This window comes from Neurospora hispaniola (assembly GCF_033458365.1).
Source record: "Neurospora hispaniola strain FGSC 10403 chromosome Unknown B0T23scaffold_6, whole genome shotgun sequence".
NCBI classification, from domain to species: Eukaryota; Fungi; Ascomycota; class Sordariomycetes; order Sordariales; family Sordariaceae; genus Neurospora; species Neurospora hispaniola.
Genome location: NW_026944411.1, coordinates 3442673 through 3459615, shown reverse-complemented (window position 1 = coordinate 3459615; position 16943 = coordinate 3442673). Strand labels below are relative to the sequence as shown.

At 54.2% G+C, this 16943-nt stretch overlaps 5 protein-coding genes across 5 annotated transcripts; 3 read left to right on the top strand and 2 right to left on the bottom strand.

Moving 5' to 3' along the window:
• The first annotated feature begins 42 nt into the window (after positions 1-42).
• B0T23DRAFT_204864 (uncharacterized protein) lies at positions 43-925 on the top strand. The gene is made up of 2 exons (XM_062833449.1): positions 43-488; positions 564-925. Exons 1-2 carry the CDS (start codon positions 298-300, stop codon positions 820-822), a joined length of 450 nt encoding a protein of 149 aa, XP_062691308.1. The 5' UTR covers positions 43-297; the 3' UTR covers positions 823-925.
• Positions 716-2161, top strand: B0T23DRAFT_204714 (uncharacterized protein). Its single transcript, XM_062833448.1, has 3 exons — positions 716-1295; positions 1413-1682; positions 1858-2161. Exons 1-3 carry the CDS (start codon positions 946-948, stop codon positions 1970-1972), a joined length of 735 nt encoding a protein of 244 aa, XP_062691307.1. The 5' UTR covers positions 716-945; the 3' UTR covers positions 1973-2161.
• A 349-nt stretch (positions 2162-2510) lies between these two features.
• Positions 2511-6974, bottom strand: B0T23DRAFT_204645 (uncharacterized protein). The gene is made up of 6 exons (XM_062833446.1): positions 6433-6974; positions 5270-6209; positions 4690-4945; positions 4355-4415; positions 4163-4211; positions 2511-3993 (listed from the first exon to the last, which is right to left on the bottom strand). Exons 1-6 carry the CDS (start codon positions 6727-6729, stop codon positions 2633-2635), a joined length of 2964 nt encoding a protein of 987 aa, XP_062691306.1. The 5' UTR covers positions 6730-6974; the 3' UTR covers positions 2511-2632.
• Positions 6975-9238: 2264 nt separating this feature from the next.
• On the top strand, positions 9239-11180 carry B0T23DRAFT_446116 (uncharacterized protein; the record flags this gene model as incomplete). The annotated part of the gene is made up of 2 exons (XM_062840947.1): positions 9239-9934; positions 10054-11180. 2 exons carry the CDS (start codon positions 9239-9241, stop codon positions 11026-11028), a joined length of 1671 nt encoding a protein of 556 aa, XP_062691305.1. The 3' UTR covers positions 11029-11180.
• A 710-nt stretch (positions 11181-11890) lies between these two features.
• B0T23DRAFT_321798 (transferase family-domain-containing protein) lies at positions 11891-14653 on the bottom strand (the record flags this gene model as incomplete). Its single annotated transcript, XM_062835260.1, has 2 exons — positions 11891-12470; positions 13221-14653. 2 exons carry the CDS (start codon positions 14651-14653, stop codon positions 11891-11893), a joined length of 2013 nt encoding a protein of 670 aa, XP_062691304.1.
• Positions 14654-16943: the final 2290 nt, after the last annotated feature.

Here is a 16943-nt window from a genome sequence, read left to right as displayed (position 1 = left end):
GGAGCTTGATCAATTTCTAAGTTCTTGAACGTCTAACTCTGCGGAACACTGGAGACATGAGCTGCGTGATATCATTGCCTGGAAGGTCGACAAAGCTGTTAACTGACACTCTGATGGAGTCAGCTCTTGACTCGATGCTGGGGTATATGTCTCGACAATAATCATCTGAACCCAGCAGCACAAAATGATGAAAACTTCAAGTCATTCTAGGCATTGTCTCCATGTACGCTTTTCACAACAAAAACACCTGGATCACGACATCTATGAAGCCTCTTGAGACCTTCAGCATCAACAAGGATGAACAAGACAAAGTCCAATCAAACGACAAAATGGGGAACTGCTTGCGCCCAATGTGCTGCAGCCAAAGCAAAGTGCTCTCGAACGTCCGAGACACGAGGGTCCAAGTGTGACAGATGCGAGCGGTTGCTCAAGACCTGTACGGAACGAATACAGGGGCCCAGGAAGCAGAGACAGTCAAGGACAGCAAGGTTTGTTTCCATTACCCTTCGGTATTCACCATGATCTACTTTCGGTGCTCTCTAACCGCCTTGGCTTCCCTTCAGCAGGAAAGAATATACATCTCCTTCCCTCGACGGTGACACCTGCGGCTCCCTTTCACCTTCCTCCACCACGTCAACTGCAGATTTCACATCAACATCAATCGCCGACCTTGCTGCCGACATCAAAATACCTCTGAAACAGGCCCCATCAAGAAGCGGGACCTCATCACCCTTACTCTCTATAACCCTCTCCCCGTCTCCCGCCCTCCGGACATCCGTTCCGCCTCTCGATAATCTCCAAAGTTATCCATGGTCCCCATAAAGTCCTACAGCAGATCAAGACGCTGTGCAAACGTTCCTGACCCAAATCCAACCAAGTTTCCCGTTTATATTAGTTCCAAACAACGTGGATAGTCAAGCGTTGGCAGTGGAGAGGCCGGTGCTCATGTCAGCGATCCGCCTTGCGGCTGCCACCACTTTCACTGCCACGACAAACGTGTCAGAGTCAACGCTACTAAGTCAGGTATATCAGTTTGTCAACCATGTCTCTGGCATGGTGATGCTGAGGGGAGAGAGCACCCTAGAGATGCTGATGACAGCTGTGATGGTGCTTGGACGGTGGAGATGGTGGTGTGAACAGCATAGAGGAGGGTTTGACAGTCTGTTAGGGATAGCGGAAGGGTTGGTCCAGGACTTGGGACTCAACCGCAACCCGAGGCAGACCCAAGACAAAGAGGAGAGGTTAACTGATATTGAGAAGAGATTATTACTCGGAGTATGGTATTTACGGTCATGGTATGTCTTCCTTTCGTTGCTTCGATTCCCTTCTCCCATAAAAAGGGTACCCGGCGGGGTGTTCACGGGTTGTAGAAAGCTAGATGCCCAGAACAGCTAATATGAGATGACCAACAGCGCCGCAACACATCTATCCCACCTCACACCAACAGTCTTCACGCCTTACATGCTCCAATGTCTCAAGGATCTCGAAATGTCGAGCCAGCCTTCCGACCAAGTGCTCGTTCAAGCCGTCAAAGTCCAACATCTTGAGGAGAGAATACGAAGACTGAACGGATTTACCCAGTTTCGACCCAACAGAAGACGAAGCAAATATCGCAAGAATTATCGGTTTGAGGAACGACTGGGAGTTGTTGAGCCGGAGCTCTCCCGAGCTGATGCACAATCGTGAGTGTTTGTTGTTGTTTCCTTGACCATGAGCGTTACACCACCATCCCAAACCTGACCTGTATCCCTGTCACATCAACGAGAAATACATAGGGTAGTATGAGCCCAAATCTTCCCCCAACTCTTCTTTCCTATTATCAAGACCGAAAACACAAACAGCTAACAACCACAAAAGCACTGGTAGCCTCCCACCTCAAAACGACCTTCCTCCGCCTCCACAAGTTTCTAGTAGAGCAGACTTCCAACATGCATTTAGATCTATCGAGGCCGGCCCCAATTCCTACCTCTAATTTGCTCTTAGCTTCAGAAACTGGGTCCTCCTCCTTTCCTACCTCTACTACCTCTACAGACTCCGAGTACATGTATCAACACTATTAGTTGGATTTTGATGTGGATGTTGACATGGCTTTCCCACCAACTCACGGCATGCAGTACGGTAGCCATCATCAGAGTCAAGGCTATAGACAGCAGATGCTAGAGCAGCAGTGGGCTGCGGCAGGAGCACAACGATGGCGGGAAGAGAATGCAGGTGCGGTGATGGTTTGGGGGCAGGAGCATCATGTGCAACAGATACATGGACATCATGGGTGCCAGGGATAGGACATAGAGGTTGGGGCAGGGGAGATGAACATAACTTGGCAGCGGCATTGATGTAAACAGGTTGGGCATGCATGGAAGGCGTCGCGTGGAGGGTTCGGGAGCGCATATGGCTCTTGCTTCTCTCAACTTGGAGTATTTGGATGCGAGGGTTCTTCCGTCCTTGTTCCTTCCGCGAGTGATTCAAGCTCGAGATTGCGTACCTTGGTCGAACAGTCCGTCACCAGGATTGCAACACCGAGGTCGCTCTTGCATTTTATCACTGGTATCAGCTCGACGCAAATGCCAAACACAGCACAAAACAACTGGAAAACCTGGACTTTAACCTCGTTGCAGATCGGAGTCTAGGCTCACTACCTCTCCAAGTCGATCCTCGTCATCCCCATACCACCACCGCTACCACGACGATCATCTTGCTCCATCCTCCGATAGCCGCCCGAAATCACCGGATCAACAGGCACATCCCCGTTCCCATTCAACCCAATTCCACCACTCACAGGCAAATTCCACCCCAACCATTCCAAAATACTCGTCTGCTCGCTCTCCAAATCCAACAAGCCACTCAACAAGTTGGCACTGCCATTTCCATTCCTATTCTCACCTGCACCAGTTGCACTTCCTCTCCGCGAAGAGTGCTGTCCCCAATCCCCCGCTGCAAACTCTTCATCGCCTACTCCCTCCAGCTTCTGGCTCCCCGGCGCTCCAAAACTTTGATGTAGGAGCATTATCAGACTAACCGAGACTCTAGCGAGGGAGTAATCCACTGCCACCGGCTTGCCGTTGGAGTTCATAGTCGCGTGCGGAGATGGGAGGGTAAGGAGGTAGCTGCGATCTTGGGGTTCGAGGTCCAGGGGCGGCGGGCGTTGTTGTTGTTGTTGTTGCCGATGCTGCTGCTGTTGTTCCCACAGTCGGTAAGTGACAGAAGATTCTACAACCGCAAGCAAAGCCCTCATGCGCCTCCACCACCTCTCTGCCCCATCTCTCCCTCCTCCCAAGCGAGCGCACAGCTCCAAAACAACTAGACAATCGCGTACACGCTCGAGTTCGCCGTGCCAGCCATAGCGGTCCTGGTATTCCCATTCGTTCATGGCGTTTGTCTCACCTCTCGTGCCTCTTGACGTTGTTTGTGGAGGGTAAAGACCGATGCTGTTGATCATCTTGCCTACTACTGACCAGAGCAGAACCGCGCAGCTGGTGTAAGCCTGGAACCCAGCCGTCCAGGAGGGCATCAGAATTTCTTCGTCATTGTGAATCATTCTCCGCAACACCACGGCGCTTAGTCCGGCGACGCGGATCGCGTCATCCGCGTGCTCCAGGAGAAGTTCCCGAAGGGGTGTGTCCAGTGCATGATGTCCCTCGTGGTTGCCGTGCAGCCGGCAGGTGATGCTTTGGGAGATTAACCAGCGGTACAACAAGGTGATGGAGTCGGAGTAGAGGATGTGGATGTGGTGGATGGAGCGATGGGTTTCGAGGAGGCCGGAGGTCGAGCCTGAAGAGACTCCGGAAGTCGTCTGGGGGAAGGGCGAACCGGCGGGCGAGAAGCGAGACAGGTTGTGGAAGTTGAGTTGGATGGCCGAGGGGAGGGTGTGGTACCAGTGGCGAAGGGAGTGGAGGACGTGACGGATGGAGTGGGGGGTAAGATCCCGGTTGGAGGCACGGAGGCGCAGGATGAAGGATTTGATGTAGCAGAGGCGGGTCAGGGCTATTTCTGTGACTGTGGGAGATGTTAGTTGGAGACGAGATTGGTGGTGGTGGTGGTGTTGATGTTTGATCAAAGGGGATGACTCGGAAGGGTTGACACAGGGGCAGTTGTGATGGTGACACTGTGCAAAAAAGGGGCGTTGTAAACAATGACAACAGAGAAACCAAACGCCCGGACTTACTCTCGACCAAATCCGCATTCTCGGGATACGGCGGCTCAGCTTCCGGACTCTGCTACTGGTCAGCACATTGCTCTCTCTCTCTCTCTCTCTCTTAAGGCCGAGAATCCGAGGCATCTAATAGTAGTGTGGAGATTATAGGCCTCCCAATAGCCTCCCAATAGTTCCAAACAGCAATTAAGGAAAATAACTCACCAATTGTCTCTCAACCAACAAGTCGCTACCAATAATGTATCCGTGAGCCGAGCTCAGCCAACTGGAGACGACGGAAACATTAGCATTCCTGGCAACACGGCAGGGAACTACCTCTACCTGTCCAATAGCGACAAAACCGACGATCAGTGGAGAAAGCGGCCGGTTCCGCAGTTCCCCCCTTTGTCACACTACACCATCCATCCATACGTTGTCCATTGGCACCATGCCGGCACGCGCACGCACACGGTCCGTGCAGCAGCAACGACGACATGGAATGGAACGACATCGAAACAAGTTGACGTTGATACAACAACAGAAAAAAAAACGATACGTACCTCGCCAGAAAAACCAACGTCCGCCAACTTCTTCCATGGCCGATTGTTTCCTTGTGCGGCAGCACAGGAGGAGACAAGGCGAGCTGCGCCTGCAAAGAAGAAGAAGAAGAAGAAGAAGCAGCAGCAGCAGCAGCAGCAGCAGCAGCCAGAGTCTGGTGGTGTCTCTGCGCCTGTTGGGCCTCGAGTAGTTGTGCCTGTTTCTGCGCCGCATCGTGATTCATCCTGTAGGCTCTAGAAAACAGGTTTATTCCCGTTTCTTTAAAAGGGGGGAGGATTGCATATCTTGGCGTTAGTGCATCTCGATTCAGTCTGTGTTCGATTCGGACGGGGGAGATGGGCCGTAGATCTCCCCAGCCGTGAATGAGGATCTTCTCACAACTTCTTCTTGTTCCAACCTCGTTCTTTCCTTCCAGTCTAAGCTCCTGTTGCACTGCAATTGGGATTGGCCTTTCATGACATCAGGTGTTTCTAGAAGGAATGAAGGGCAGAAAATGAGGGAAAAAAAAAGAGGAAGCTGAAAGACTGGAAAGCCGGCGGAGAGAAGGAAAGAAAAAAGGCAAAAGGGGGGAAGGAAACACACCAACATAACTGAGCGCCAACCCAGGCTTGTTCATAATCACTGTCCCCGCCAGCAGCGCACACACTCGTACTGCGTCCAACGGCGCGTGCTCGATAACCACATCCAAGTAATGTCTGGCGATATTCGTAAACGCTTCTTGTTCTTGAACCCGGCTGTCCGTCTGCGCATCCATAAGGCACTGAGCACCAAGGGAGGCGACGGCTGTGAGGCAGCTGAGGGCTATTTGCTGTTGCCGTTTCCGGTCCATGGGGGCAGAATTCAGTGTAGAGTCGTCAAGGCCGGAGGCGATTCGGTGCAGAGATTTGAGCTCGTCGCGGGAAAAGGGCTGGAAGAGCTGGTCGATACGGATAAAGTACTCGTTGATAGCGGCGTTGGTAGTCTCGAGGTCGGGAATCGGAATCTGAATGGCTGCCGATGGGAAGGATTGTCGTCGTCCATCGCTGCTGCTGAACGCTCCTCCGGGAGACGGATTGACCGCGGTGCTGCTGTTGTCCACCCATGGTTGCCACGGCGTCGGAGACAAGATGGGCGGCTCGGTCGAGATTGATGCTCGATCACGGAAGGGAGACGCTTCTTCTCGTTCCTGGTGTGCCAGACCGGTCATGGACTGGCCAGAGCTGTGCCGTGACCCAGAAGCCGTAGAGACATTCCCAACCGAGGTCGTAACCGTCGATGGCGATGTGCCGGTAGGGGTATTCATGTTCTCATCCTCATCAACAGCCGCCATGGGGGTGAAAAAATCGTCAGGCGTCTGCTTCAGCTCCTCAATCAAGCGCACCGCCTGCTCGGCCGTCGCTTTCCTCAGCTGCTGCATCGTCTTCTCCAGCAGTGCCAGGCGCGACTTCATGGCCTTGTACCGCGACTGGCCCTCTTCGCCATCGTAACCGCATTGTCGTCCTTTGGCTTTGCAGTTGTTGCACTTGGGACGTTGTCCGCCGCACTAGATTGGGGGGGTTGCCCGTGGTAAACAAGAACCGGGACAGGGGTTAGCAAACACTGACATGACACAGACACACGTTAACTTGACACGCGGGTGGCTAACGGGTAACACGGGTATGCAAGCCACGGGAAATAGGCGAAATGATGGGAAAAGGGTGGCGAAGAAGGACATGAAGGACATGACGAATAGTGTAGAGCACCAGAAAAACAAACAAATGTCACACCTTGGCCTTTGTCTTGCGGCAGTCACGGCATGCTTGAACCACACTGCGCTTTCTCCTCGGAAGCACAATACTTTCCAATCGCTGTGGCCCTTGGACGGATATTGGAAGGCCTGTATTTCCGGCAGCAACTGCAAAGCCTGGGGCAACGACATGGGGGAGATTGTGAGTGTGACGCTGTTGTTGTTGCTGCTCAGCGTGGTCTCGTGGCTGTAGTGCTGGTTGTGCTGCTACTCCCTCAACATCGTGGCCGCCGTTGGTTGGGATGGAAGCCGGTCGAATCTCGCGAAAGTTTTGCATCGGTACCTGCTCGAACTCGGAAAGGACTGGGTAGGGGATGCTCTAGACGAGAACAATGGTCCTTGGGCTGGTGCTGCTGAAATGTCCAGGGGGAGAGGGAACGACAACAGGAAGAACAAAGGTCTGCTTGGGTCCGTAGCCGCATGGAAAGGCACGACAGGGAGTTGAGGTGGTACTGGATGTTGTTGTAATCCACGTTGTTGAGGAACAAGGATGAGGTGGTATTGCTCTCTCTTCCCTTTTTTTTTCGTCCTCCGATGGGTGAGGAGAAAGCGAAGCAAAAGGCTTTCTTTCTGTCAGCGGTGTCTGGCTGCCCTGTCCTGGCCTGGCCTGAATCCCGAAGACCCGATGCTTCTCTTGTGGATCCTACCCGAGCCAGCAACAGCTGCAACCGTGGTAGGCAGTGGCCAGCATAAGCAGCGGGCCAGCTCAAAGAGGTAGCCTCCCAGCTGTCAACAAGCGGTCCGTAAGGAAAACTGAAGCAATACGTATGTACACCCACGCACACACGGGTGATGCTTCCCTGGTCGAGACTGGGGGGGCACGAGGGGGGGTGGGCGGTCACAACGGGACCACACTGCTGCTCAACTGGAACCGGGATCACTTCCAACCAACCCGAGAAAAACACTCCGCGAGGAACCGGCCCCGAATGCCGGTAAAGCCTCTCTTGGCTACCTATCCTTTCTGGCCCAAGGTACAGTGTGCCCGCAGCACGCTTTCAAAGAATGGGATCCAGCCAACGGAGCAGGTTCCTAGACTAGAGGTACTCTTGCCCCACCAAATTGCTGCAGCGATGGATCACTGGACGGAGACGGATGATCAGCGAGCTGTTCCTTGGTACATAGGTCAGGGTGTGTCTATGATCGCAAGATGACGATGATGATTTTCCAATCGGAGGCCCCCATGAACACGGCCAGAGGAGGAATCTTTCTGTGAGAACGAACGTCCACTCGACCACTCGTGTGCCCGCTCAGGGGGCCAGGCATTTACCTTGATTGGGCCCTACGCAGTCTTTGTTCCCTAACAGAAACGACTCAGCGATGGCACGAAAGCCCGGACGCGGGGAACGAAGCGCGTTGAAATCTCCGGGTGCTCCTCTTTGCTGGATGGATGGATGGGATTGCCCCAAGGTGTGAAACGGTTGGAGCACGGCACGGGCAAAACTTGGGTGGTGATAACGACCCCAACGGTTCCGTGGCTTCCACTCTCCCTTCGCCCCCTTTTTTTTCACCTTGATTTTGGTCCAATCACGCCTCTCGAAATCAGCCAGCTCCAGTCAGATATTGTTAGGAACCCTACCAGCTCAGACGCAGCAAGTCGTGGGATCCCGGTTACGTCCACTAACATAATCCGGAGGTGAGTCCGGTCCCCCGCCGCCAACTCCCCGTACCCTGCGTGACAGAACGAGGACCCAAGAGGGGGATTGTACCTTGCGCTTGCGGTCCATGTCACGGCGGAAGCACGAACTTGTTGCTGACTAGCACCGGAGATACAGCTGGCCTTTTTCTCGTCAGTCAGACGTCCATGTCCCCATTGGTGGCCCCGTGATGGATGCATGTGTAATCCGAAATGGATTCTCGATCCCTTCCCCACAGACTTGTTTTTTTCCCGCAAACCGCCGCCCACTCGACTGGTGACCCAAGCCGGGGTGGTCCTGGGCCAGCGGCCTACATACTGCGGAGACTTTGTGGTGAAGGCGAAAGGATCGGACTTTGAAGGTGGCATCGCCGGACATTCCATCAAGCATCTGCGGCCGGATGACTGCAAAAGGAATGGATGGGCCTGACAATCTCCAGGACGGGCTCAACGGTGTTCGACATACCAGACAGTTCTAGGCCCAAATTGTCGACTCGCGCAGGTTTGGTGGGATGGAGCCCCCTACCTATCTCGAGTGTGTTTACTTGCATCTGTGAATGGCCTCATCACCTGATTTTGACAATTTCTGATGGCTTTGCTGCTCGGCCCGTCCTTACAGGGGAAATCAGCCCCACAAATATTGAGGGAAATACCAAGGGCGCATCGAGATGGTTGATTAAGCGAGGCGGTTTTCTCTTGTACCAGGTGAAACCCAGACCTGAAATGTCATCGAGATCTCAGTTGCTGACGGACAAACAGTGGGGAAACGCTACAAGAAAATAAAAATAAAAAAAATAAAAAAAAATAGCGGTGGCCGCCAGGGAGCAGCGAGAATGGACCAACCGCTAAGAGATCAATCCTCCTGGCACACATGACGGCCAACCATCTGGACTTCAGCCGTACACTATGCATCGGTGACTGAACGGGATGCGCATTGCACTCTTGTCATGCATGGAAATGGGATGAGCTACGGCGATGCAGCTGTTTGCCACGCGCTGCTGTGCGACGACGCTGGTATGAGGGTCGTACAGTGAGCGTGCTTGACGACTGACCTGCCACCCGCGCGCGGAGATTTGACGACGTCGAGATGCATCCTCCAACCTCGAACATCACCATCCAACCCTCTTAGCCATCGTCCGAGTTCATCGCCGATATGTCTTCCGCACTAGACGTAGGCCAACCCAAGACTAGTCCATCCGCGGCTCCCTCCTCGACAACCTCCCCGACCTCCTCCTCCCCCTCGATCCAGAACTTCCGCCCCCGCGCCGCCATCCTCGGCGCCGGCATCTCGGGCCTCTCCGCCTCTGTTTCCCTCCGCCGAGCCGGTTGGTCGTGCACCATCTTCGAGCGCTCGCTCTTTTCCAACGAGACCGGCGCCGCCATCACTTTGCCTCCCAACGCCAGCTTGTGTCTCTCGCGATGGGGCTTCGATTTCAACAAGGCAGAGCCGGTGCCGAATTGGAGTATTCGATTTGCGAGGGCGGATACATTGGAGGTTGTCAAGTCGGAGGAATATGAAGGGTTTGGGGAGGATTTGGGAGTGGGAGGTGAAAAGGGACATGGGGGCTCTTGGGGCGTTCATAGGGCAGATTTACATTGGGGGTTGAGGGAGTTGGTTGGGGCGCAGAGGGTAAAGGGGGCGATATCTAGAAGTAAAGAAAATACGAAGGAAACGGAGGGGAAAATAGATGGGGGGCATGGGACGAAAAGGATGGTCGATGGAGGACCGGTCAGAATTGAATTGGGAAGAGAAGTGGTGGGATTGGACTGCGAAGAAGGGGTGATTGAGTTCAGGGATGGAACAAAACTGGAGGGATGGGATCTGGTGGTTGTTGCTGACGGTGCTCACGTACGTTTTACGTGCCCCTTCCTCTTTCTTGCGTTTGCCATTTCCTTCATTTTTTCCCTCCTTTCGCTACCCTCCTTCCCTCCTTGCATCACCTTCGCTAACTTTCTTTCCCCCGACAGTCCAAGCTCCTCCCGTCCATCCTGCCACCTTCCTCGACACCATCCTCGTACCTAACACAACCAACCAGCCGCTCAATCTACCGCTTCCTCCTCCCCCTCACCCCCTCCTCCCCGCTTCTCACCAACCCTTCCCTGCGCCCGCACTTTCTTCCTCACAGCCAAGGCGGCCCCCTTCCCGGCTTTTTGTCATGGCACGATCCTATTAAAGATGTACTCTGGGTCTCTTACCCCTGCCGCGGCGGACGCGTACTCAACAACGCTATCGTGCATGACACGCCGCCGCAACCTAGTGGGGAGGCGGGGGAGTCGTCACCACCGGGTCGGGGTTGGTCGACGGCGGTAGGGAAGGAGGAGGTGCTGAAAGTTTTGAGCGGGTTTCATGGGGCGGTGAGGGCCTTGGTCGATTTGGCTTATGAGGAGGAAGGAGAAGAGAAAGAGGAAGAGGAGAATGGAAGGGGGACAGGCGAGAAAGGCATCAAAGTCCATCACCTCTTCAAAAGACCCGCCTTGAACTCCTTCGTCCGCGGCAAAGCAGTGGTGATGGGCGACGCGGCGCACGTCATGATGCCCACGCATGCAGCGGGCGGAGCCATTGCCATCGAGTCGGCCGCCACAATGGAAGTCCTCTTTCGCGACTTTCCCTCTGATCCTCCGCAGCTTGGAGAGTTTGTCAAGCGCCGTCTGAAGCTGTTTGATCAGCTACGTATCCCGAGGTGTAACTTGACCATGTTGGCGTCCAATGCTGGGCCCCAATGGCTGAACGTCGAAGGCGTGGAGGAAGAGGTGAGGAGGTATCACAAGGGGCCGTTGCCGCACAAGGATACATTGCCGTGGACCAAGGAGTTTAGGCAAGTGTTGTTTTGTTATGATGCGTTTGAGGCGGCGAAGGAGGCGGTCAGGAAAGAAGGGAGGGTAGCCGTGGCGGCTTCCCGTTCTGGGGCAATGGGCTCGGAGGTGGAGGCTGAGAACATGTGAATGGAGATGTGACCGGGTAAGTTGGCGTGATGACATTCTGATGGGAGTGAGCTATTGAGCCTCATGTGATTGTGATAGCGGGATGCTTTACGTAGGTATCTTGGTATTCTGGATACGGAAATGGCTTCGTCTGTCCCGTCGTTTCATCCTTCTTTGGCTGTTCCAACCGCACATCAGGTACCCAACTTCCCCAGACACAATAGGAAAAGAACAATGAAGTCACCCAGTTTCTGCCAAGACGGTATAACAACAACGTGGTTTTCGGAAGATGGTTGACACGGGACAAGATTCCCCGTTCCTGCAGCAACATAAACTCGGCAAACCCGGCAGCCGGTTATTTAGCCTCTTTATTAGGTGGCTCTCCCGCAACAACTTTCCAACTTCCAAACGGTTATATCCCGGCGAACAGCACGACCGAGTGGTTATTCCCTTTCTGGCTGTTGACAAAATTCCTGGGCGTCTTATCACATGTGCATGTGTCTGTCCACGTCAACCAAAAGTTTGGTATCGAGGGTCCTTGAGCCAAGAAGGGAGAGTGAGTGATCAATTGTGGGGGGAGCCGGCGAAAAAGAAAGTCCCGAAAGAGCTTCAAAACCTTTCATATGCCCTCCTCCCCTCATCGGGCTTGTTTCCCTCATCATGCCGTGATCTTTCGGTCTCCAGGTTCGGACCAAATAACCCTTCATTGTCAAAAGACAGGAACTCGATCAAAATGAAGTTCCTCAACCTCCTCGCGCGGAGCTGGTGGTCCCTTCCAGCTCTCGCCAACGACTTTTCCCTCCCAGACCGACAACTCCTCCGCGCCCTCGCCCGTCGTCAACATCAACCCCCCAACGGCACCTCCCTGTCCGAACTCCGCGCTCTAGGTCTTGACGATTCCCCCCACGAACCGGTTCATATCCGTCAAACCACCACCGGCCGATGCGGAGCCGACTATGGCCGCTGCCCCGACAGCCTCTGCTGTTCCGAGTACGGCTACTGTGGCGACACCGTAGACCACTGCTACCCGGGCTTTGATTGCCAGCCTGCTTATGGTGTCTGTGGATGGCCTCGACCCGTGGCTACCACCTCTACCACTACGACGTCGACCACCGTAAGGTCGACTAGCAGCACATCCACCACCACCACCAGCATTACCTCGACACGCAGCAGCACCAGTACCACCAGAAGCAGCAGCAGTAGCAGCAGCAGCAGCAGCAGCAGTAGTTTCGTCCCCATCCCCACTGGAATCATCACCACCAACGGCCAATGCGGCAACTCCACCATCTGTCCCGGCATCACCGGCGCAGGTTGGGGCCCCTGCTGCTCTCGTTTCTTCTGGTGCGGTTCCGGACCCGAGTACTGCGGCGCTGGATGTCAATCTGCTTTTGGTCTTTGCGAGGATGATTCCGGATCCCCTGGGACCACCACTACCACCACTTCCACTTTCACCACCAGTACTACTACTTCAGCCCAGACAAGAACCAGCACGAGCGCCGGACCGACATTCACCTTACCGCCCGGCCAAGTGTCAAGTACAGATGGGCGGTGCGGAAACGGACAGAACTGTTTGGAAAGTGCCTATGGCCGGTGTTGCAGCCAGTTTGGATGGTGTGGAGATGGGGATCAGTTCTGTCCGTATATCGTGGGTTGTCAGCCCGAGTTTGGGTACTGTGATCCGCAGCCGGCGACTTTCTGATTTTGTTTTGTATGTCTGTTTGGTGGTGGTCGGCTGGAAAGGGAGATTAGTTGGTTTAGACAGCGAGTTTCAGGCCTTGACGTTCATGGATGGAAAATGGATTTCGGACAGGACAAAGAAGCGAAGGCTGTTTGGCCATGTACGTTTTGCTGTGGGTAAATGTTTGAATGATGCACTCCGATGCCTTCGCTCCTTAATGCTAGTCTGGAGATGGTAAGGTAGAGAATTCCATGGATCACGGCCGGCCAAAACCTCCTCGGTCAGATCCTTCGAGTACCCAGGTTCTCCTACTCGCTACAGCTCCCGCCTTGTCCTAGGGACAACATGCCCAAATCATCCCTCCAAATATCCCGAGGCCGCCTTGTTCATCGTCAACCTTACGTCAATCCCTCCCCTTTCTCTCGCTTGAACAAAAGTCGTAAAGCCATCCAACCTCGATATCGTCGTGAATGGCGGGGCTGCCAACACTGCCTCAACATGATCCAGCGCTGTCCGTTCCCCATACAGCTCGTACTTGCTCCAATCCGTATTCACAAAGCACCACGTCGCAAACAGGTTGAAGTCGACTTTGGCCAGGCGCTTGTCGGGCAAGTCACACATCCAGTTGGTGACCGCCAACGCGTATTCGGTGCTGGCAGTCTCGGGATGGCGTATCGCCTCGTGTACTAGTTTGGCCACCTGCCAGAGCGGGGCATCGTACAAGTCAATCGTATCGTCCTCAGCCACGGTCAAGAAAACGGGAAGAACGGCATTGGGAAAGTAATGACTCTTTCCCATCCCCTTGCTTTGTCCAGCGAGGTCGAGGCGGTTGGAATGGGAAAAGTTGATGTTGGTCCAAAAGCTGGGTGTCGGGACGCTTTTGGGGTCGCCGGTGGGCATACGATGGGCTTGATCGGAAGCGGCGCGGACGCGGGCCTGGTGGGCTTGCTGCCACAGGTGGGCAAGGAGGGCTTCAAACGTGGATACCCAGGAGTCGGAGTCGTTGGGGTTGGTAGCTTTGATTTTGAGGTTGGCAAGTTCAGAGGGGGAGTAGTGCAGATAAGTGTCGGCAATAGCCTTGGGAGGTTCTTGGACAGCAGTGTCTGAAGAGACTGTACTCTTCATGTGCTTGTCGGCATCGCCGCCTAGTGCTTCGCCTGGATGGAAGGAGACTAGGTAGCCCAAGGGCGGATTTTCAATGGCATGATTTTGTGATTCCTCGTTGGGGGTGGTTATTCGGTCGGCGGCAAAGGGGATGATGTGCGGTGGGAGGTCAAGGACCCCGGCTTCACAACGAGAAAGCTTGCGGTAGATTTCGCACAGATCTTGGTATAGATGAATGCACCCCTCTGCGGCGCAGACGGCGTGGGAGATGCGATACCCGATGGCGACACCGCCGCACTTGAACTGGGTACGTTGGATCACCAGAAGGGGACCGCGCTGGATGCCCGTTTCCTCGTCGATAGAGGGATCCCAGTGAGCCGTAGTAGCCAGCATCGCTTCTGTAGGGAATGAGGGAGGAATCAGCGCTTCGCCTGCCCCTGGGAGATCGGTCATCTCAATATGCTCATGATCTGGAGACGGCGACAGCGGCTGGTCGCAAGATGCTTCAAACAGGGAGACGCCCGTGCCCAGCTTGGTGATACTCCGGACGCCATTGGAAGGGTCAACGGCGAGGCGGCCCGTCAAATGGGGGTAGTAGTTGAGGAGGTTGCTGATGGCGTCACGCAGTCGTGCGATGGGAATAAAATCCCTGGCCTGAAGGAAATCGGGCTTCTCGTAGACGTAGACCAGATCGGTGGGGACGGCAGTATGGGCAAAGTGATCCAAGGGCCCAAATCGGAAAGGCGACGGGAGGTGGTCTACGCTCTTGGGGTTGGCGAACTTGATGATGTGTGCGGCCGTGATGTTGACGACCGGGGTTTGGCCGGGGGTTTGGCTGGGGGCCGATGTCGTCGTCGCCGGCATGTTTGCGAACTCAGGTTTGGTCAGATTTAGGGATGGAATGACATCAGCCCCATTGGCCGTGGTGGGCGGACATGATATATGTCGACTGGCGTGTGCCTGTTTCCATGGTGGCGGTGGTCGTCGTTGCTGGATCTCTGTCGTTTCATTGCTGACTAGCATGGATGGTGATGAAAGATGAATCATGGTGGTTCATGTTGACAAACGCCGACCCAACTTGAAGAGTGCAAGTGTGGCTTGGCAAGGTGGGGACTGTGGCGGGCCTGCTCAGAAAGCTGTCCCCACCTGTTTCGTTCAGCCCCACAATGTCTGTATTGCTGTGAGTGGCTGAGGAAGTGTTGCAGTGATCAACGTTACTACTAGCCACGAGTGACTGAAAACCAACGTGATCGTCTTCCCTTATTGACCCGGGGCCCCTCGTCGCTTCTTTCTCCCCTTACCCTGATCTACAACGGTTTTCATTCCATGTCATTTCCGACTTCCTTTCCCATCTCTTCCAAGACTTTTCAATATCAAAGTCTGGAGGAATGACCTAAGGTCCAGGTGAGAGCACCAGACCTGGGAAGCGGGGAAACCTGCACTAACAAAGCTGTTGGGACGAAAAGCGAACGGAAAAGCCCGTCCGTCAGCACTGCTCTCTGTTGTTGCCCGCTGGACGTATAGCGCCAAGAGCCTCAACGCCGTCCAGGTCCCTCTTAGTTTGGTCCCAGTCTTGGTTCGGTCCAATTCCCAACACCAAAAGACCTACAACACGCGATATCCGCAACCGAAGCAAAAGGAAAAAGGGGCAATATCAAGAAAGCACTGCAACACCCGCAATGTCTTGTGTTGCCAAAGTGAATCACCTCAGCTCGAAACTGATGCTTTGCCCGTCTCAAAAATGTCGTCCCTCCTTGTCCATGCATATGTGAAGGGCACACACCAGTAACGCCATGAACGCCACCAGATTGCGTTTTCACAACTATCGCTATGCCTGTTGCTTGATATACCCGTACCCATCCCCTTGAGTTCCATTGTATGCGATCGTAGGAGGTTCCGGGGCACCACGTCACTGGCTGACGCCAATCTCCGGGCGGCTTACCATCAACCAAACATTTAAAAATGTGGTTATTCATGCTTAATCTTATTTGGAACAAAAGGGCGTTGGTGGTGATACACAAACACACAACAATAAACCGGCCCTCTTTGGTAGACAAGTGGTGTGGTACCTATCGTCCTCCATATGACAGCACAATGATCCAACGTCTAACAGTCGCATTGCTGATGGGGGTTCACAAAGCGGGTAGCTAGGCAGACCATAACTGAAACATGGTCATCGGTTTGTGCCTTTAGTTCCTTTTTCGAGAATCGGGGGTGGGAAAGGTCCTATTTATCTCGAGACACTTGACGCCATTAACATCCCTTTTTGACCAAAAGCAGCGGGGGAGGTGCAACATCGAATACGAAGAAAGGACCGAAGGACGAGAAGCCGGCGGTAAACATGGCTCTGGCGGACGACAAGTCCGCACCGCTCATCCCAACAACCGTACAGAGCACCTAGTGACATGATCTCGTGATGCTTCTTCGTGGCAGTCCACCGCCAAGGATCGAGTCCAGTCCCCAGGACAGGGAGCTCAGCTTATCAGCTCGGTTCACGTAGCAAGCTCGAGGAGCTACCGCAGAGGCGGGTATCATTAAGCCATAACAACACGTGCGACCGACCATCGTCAACGGTCGTTCTGTTCGTGGTGGAGATGAGGCAATGCCGGAGGACAAGGGGGAGGAGGGTGGCCAAACCGCTGGCAATCCGATGCGACTGCAGCATTCAGAATGGATCCTCACTCCAAACCCCGGGCACGGCGCAAACACCCGCTCCTGCAGGCGAAGCCGTGTGTGGCTTGAGTTGATGCATGCACTAACACTAAGCTGAGAGTTATCGGTGGCCGCGGCTACTGTAATTGACAGACACCAAGGGATATCCAGCGAGTTCTCAAAACAAACATCGTGATGGCGACAACCGCAGCAACTGGACGACGCAGGAAATCCAAGACTCGATTAATCCCGTAGGCGTCTGCTGAGCTTGCTTGACGGGTAACCGCATCCCGATTTCATACCTCGATGCTTCCATCCACCCGACGGCTTCATCCACAGATCGAATACCTCTAGTGTAAGTGTTAGTGCCTGTTAGTGCTGGCACTTGTTAAACACGCAATTTCATTTCCCCGGCCTTCCTTTCGACCTTTCGTCTTTCCAATTACCGAATATCCAATGGCTGAAAGGCATTCAGGCTCATCCGGTCAACGTCCCGGATCTA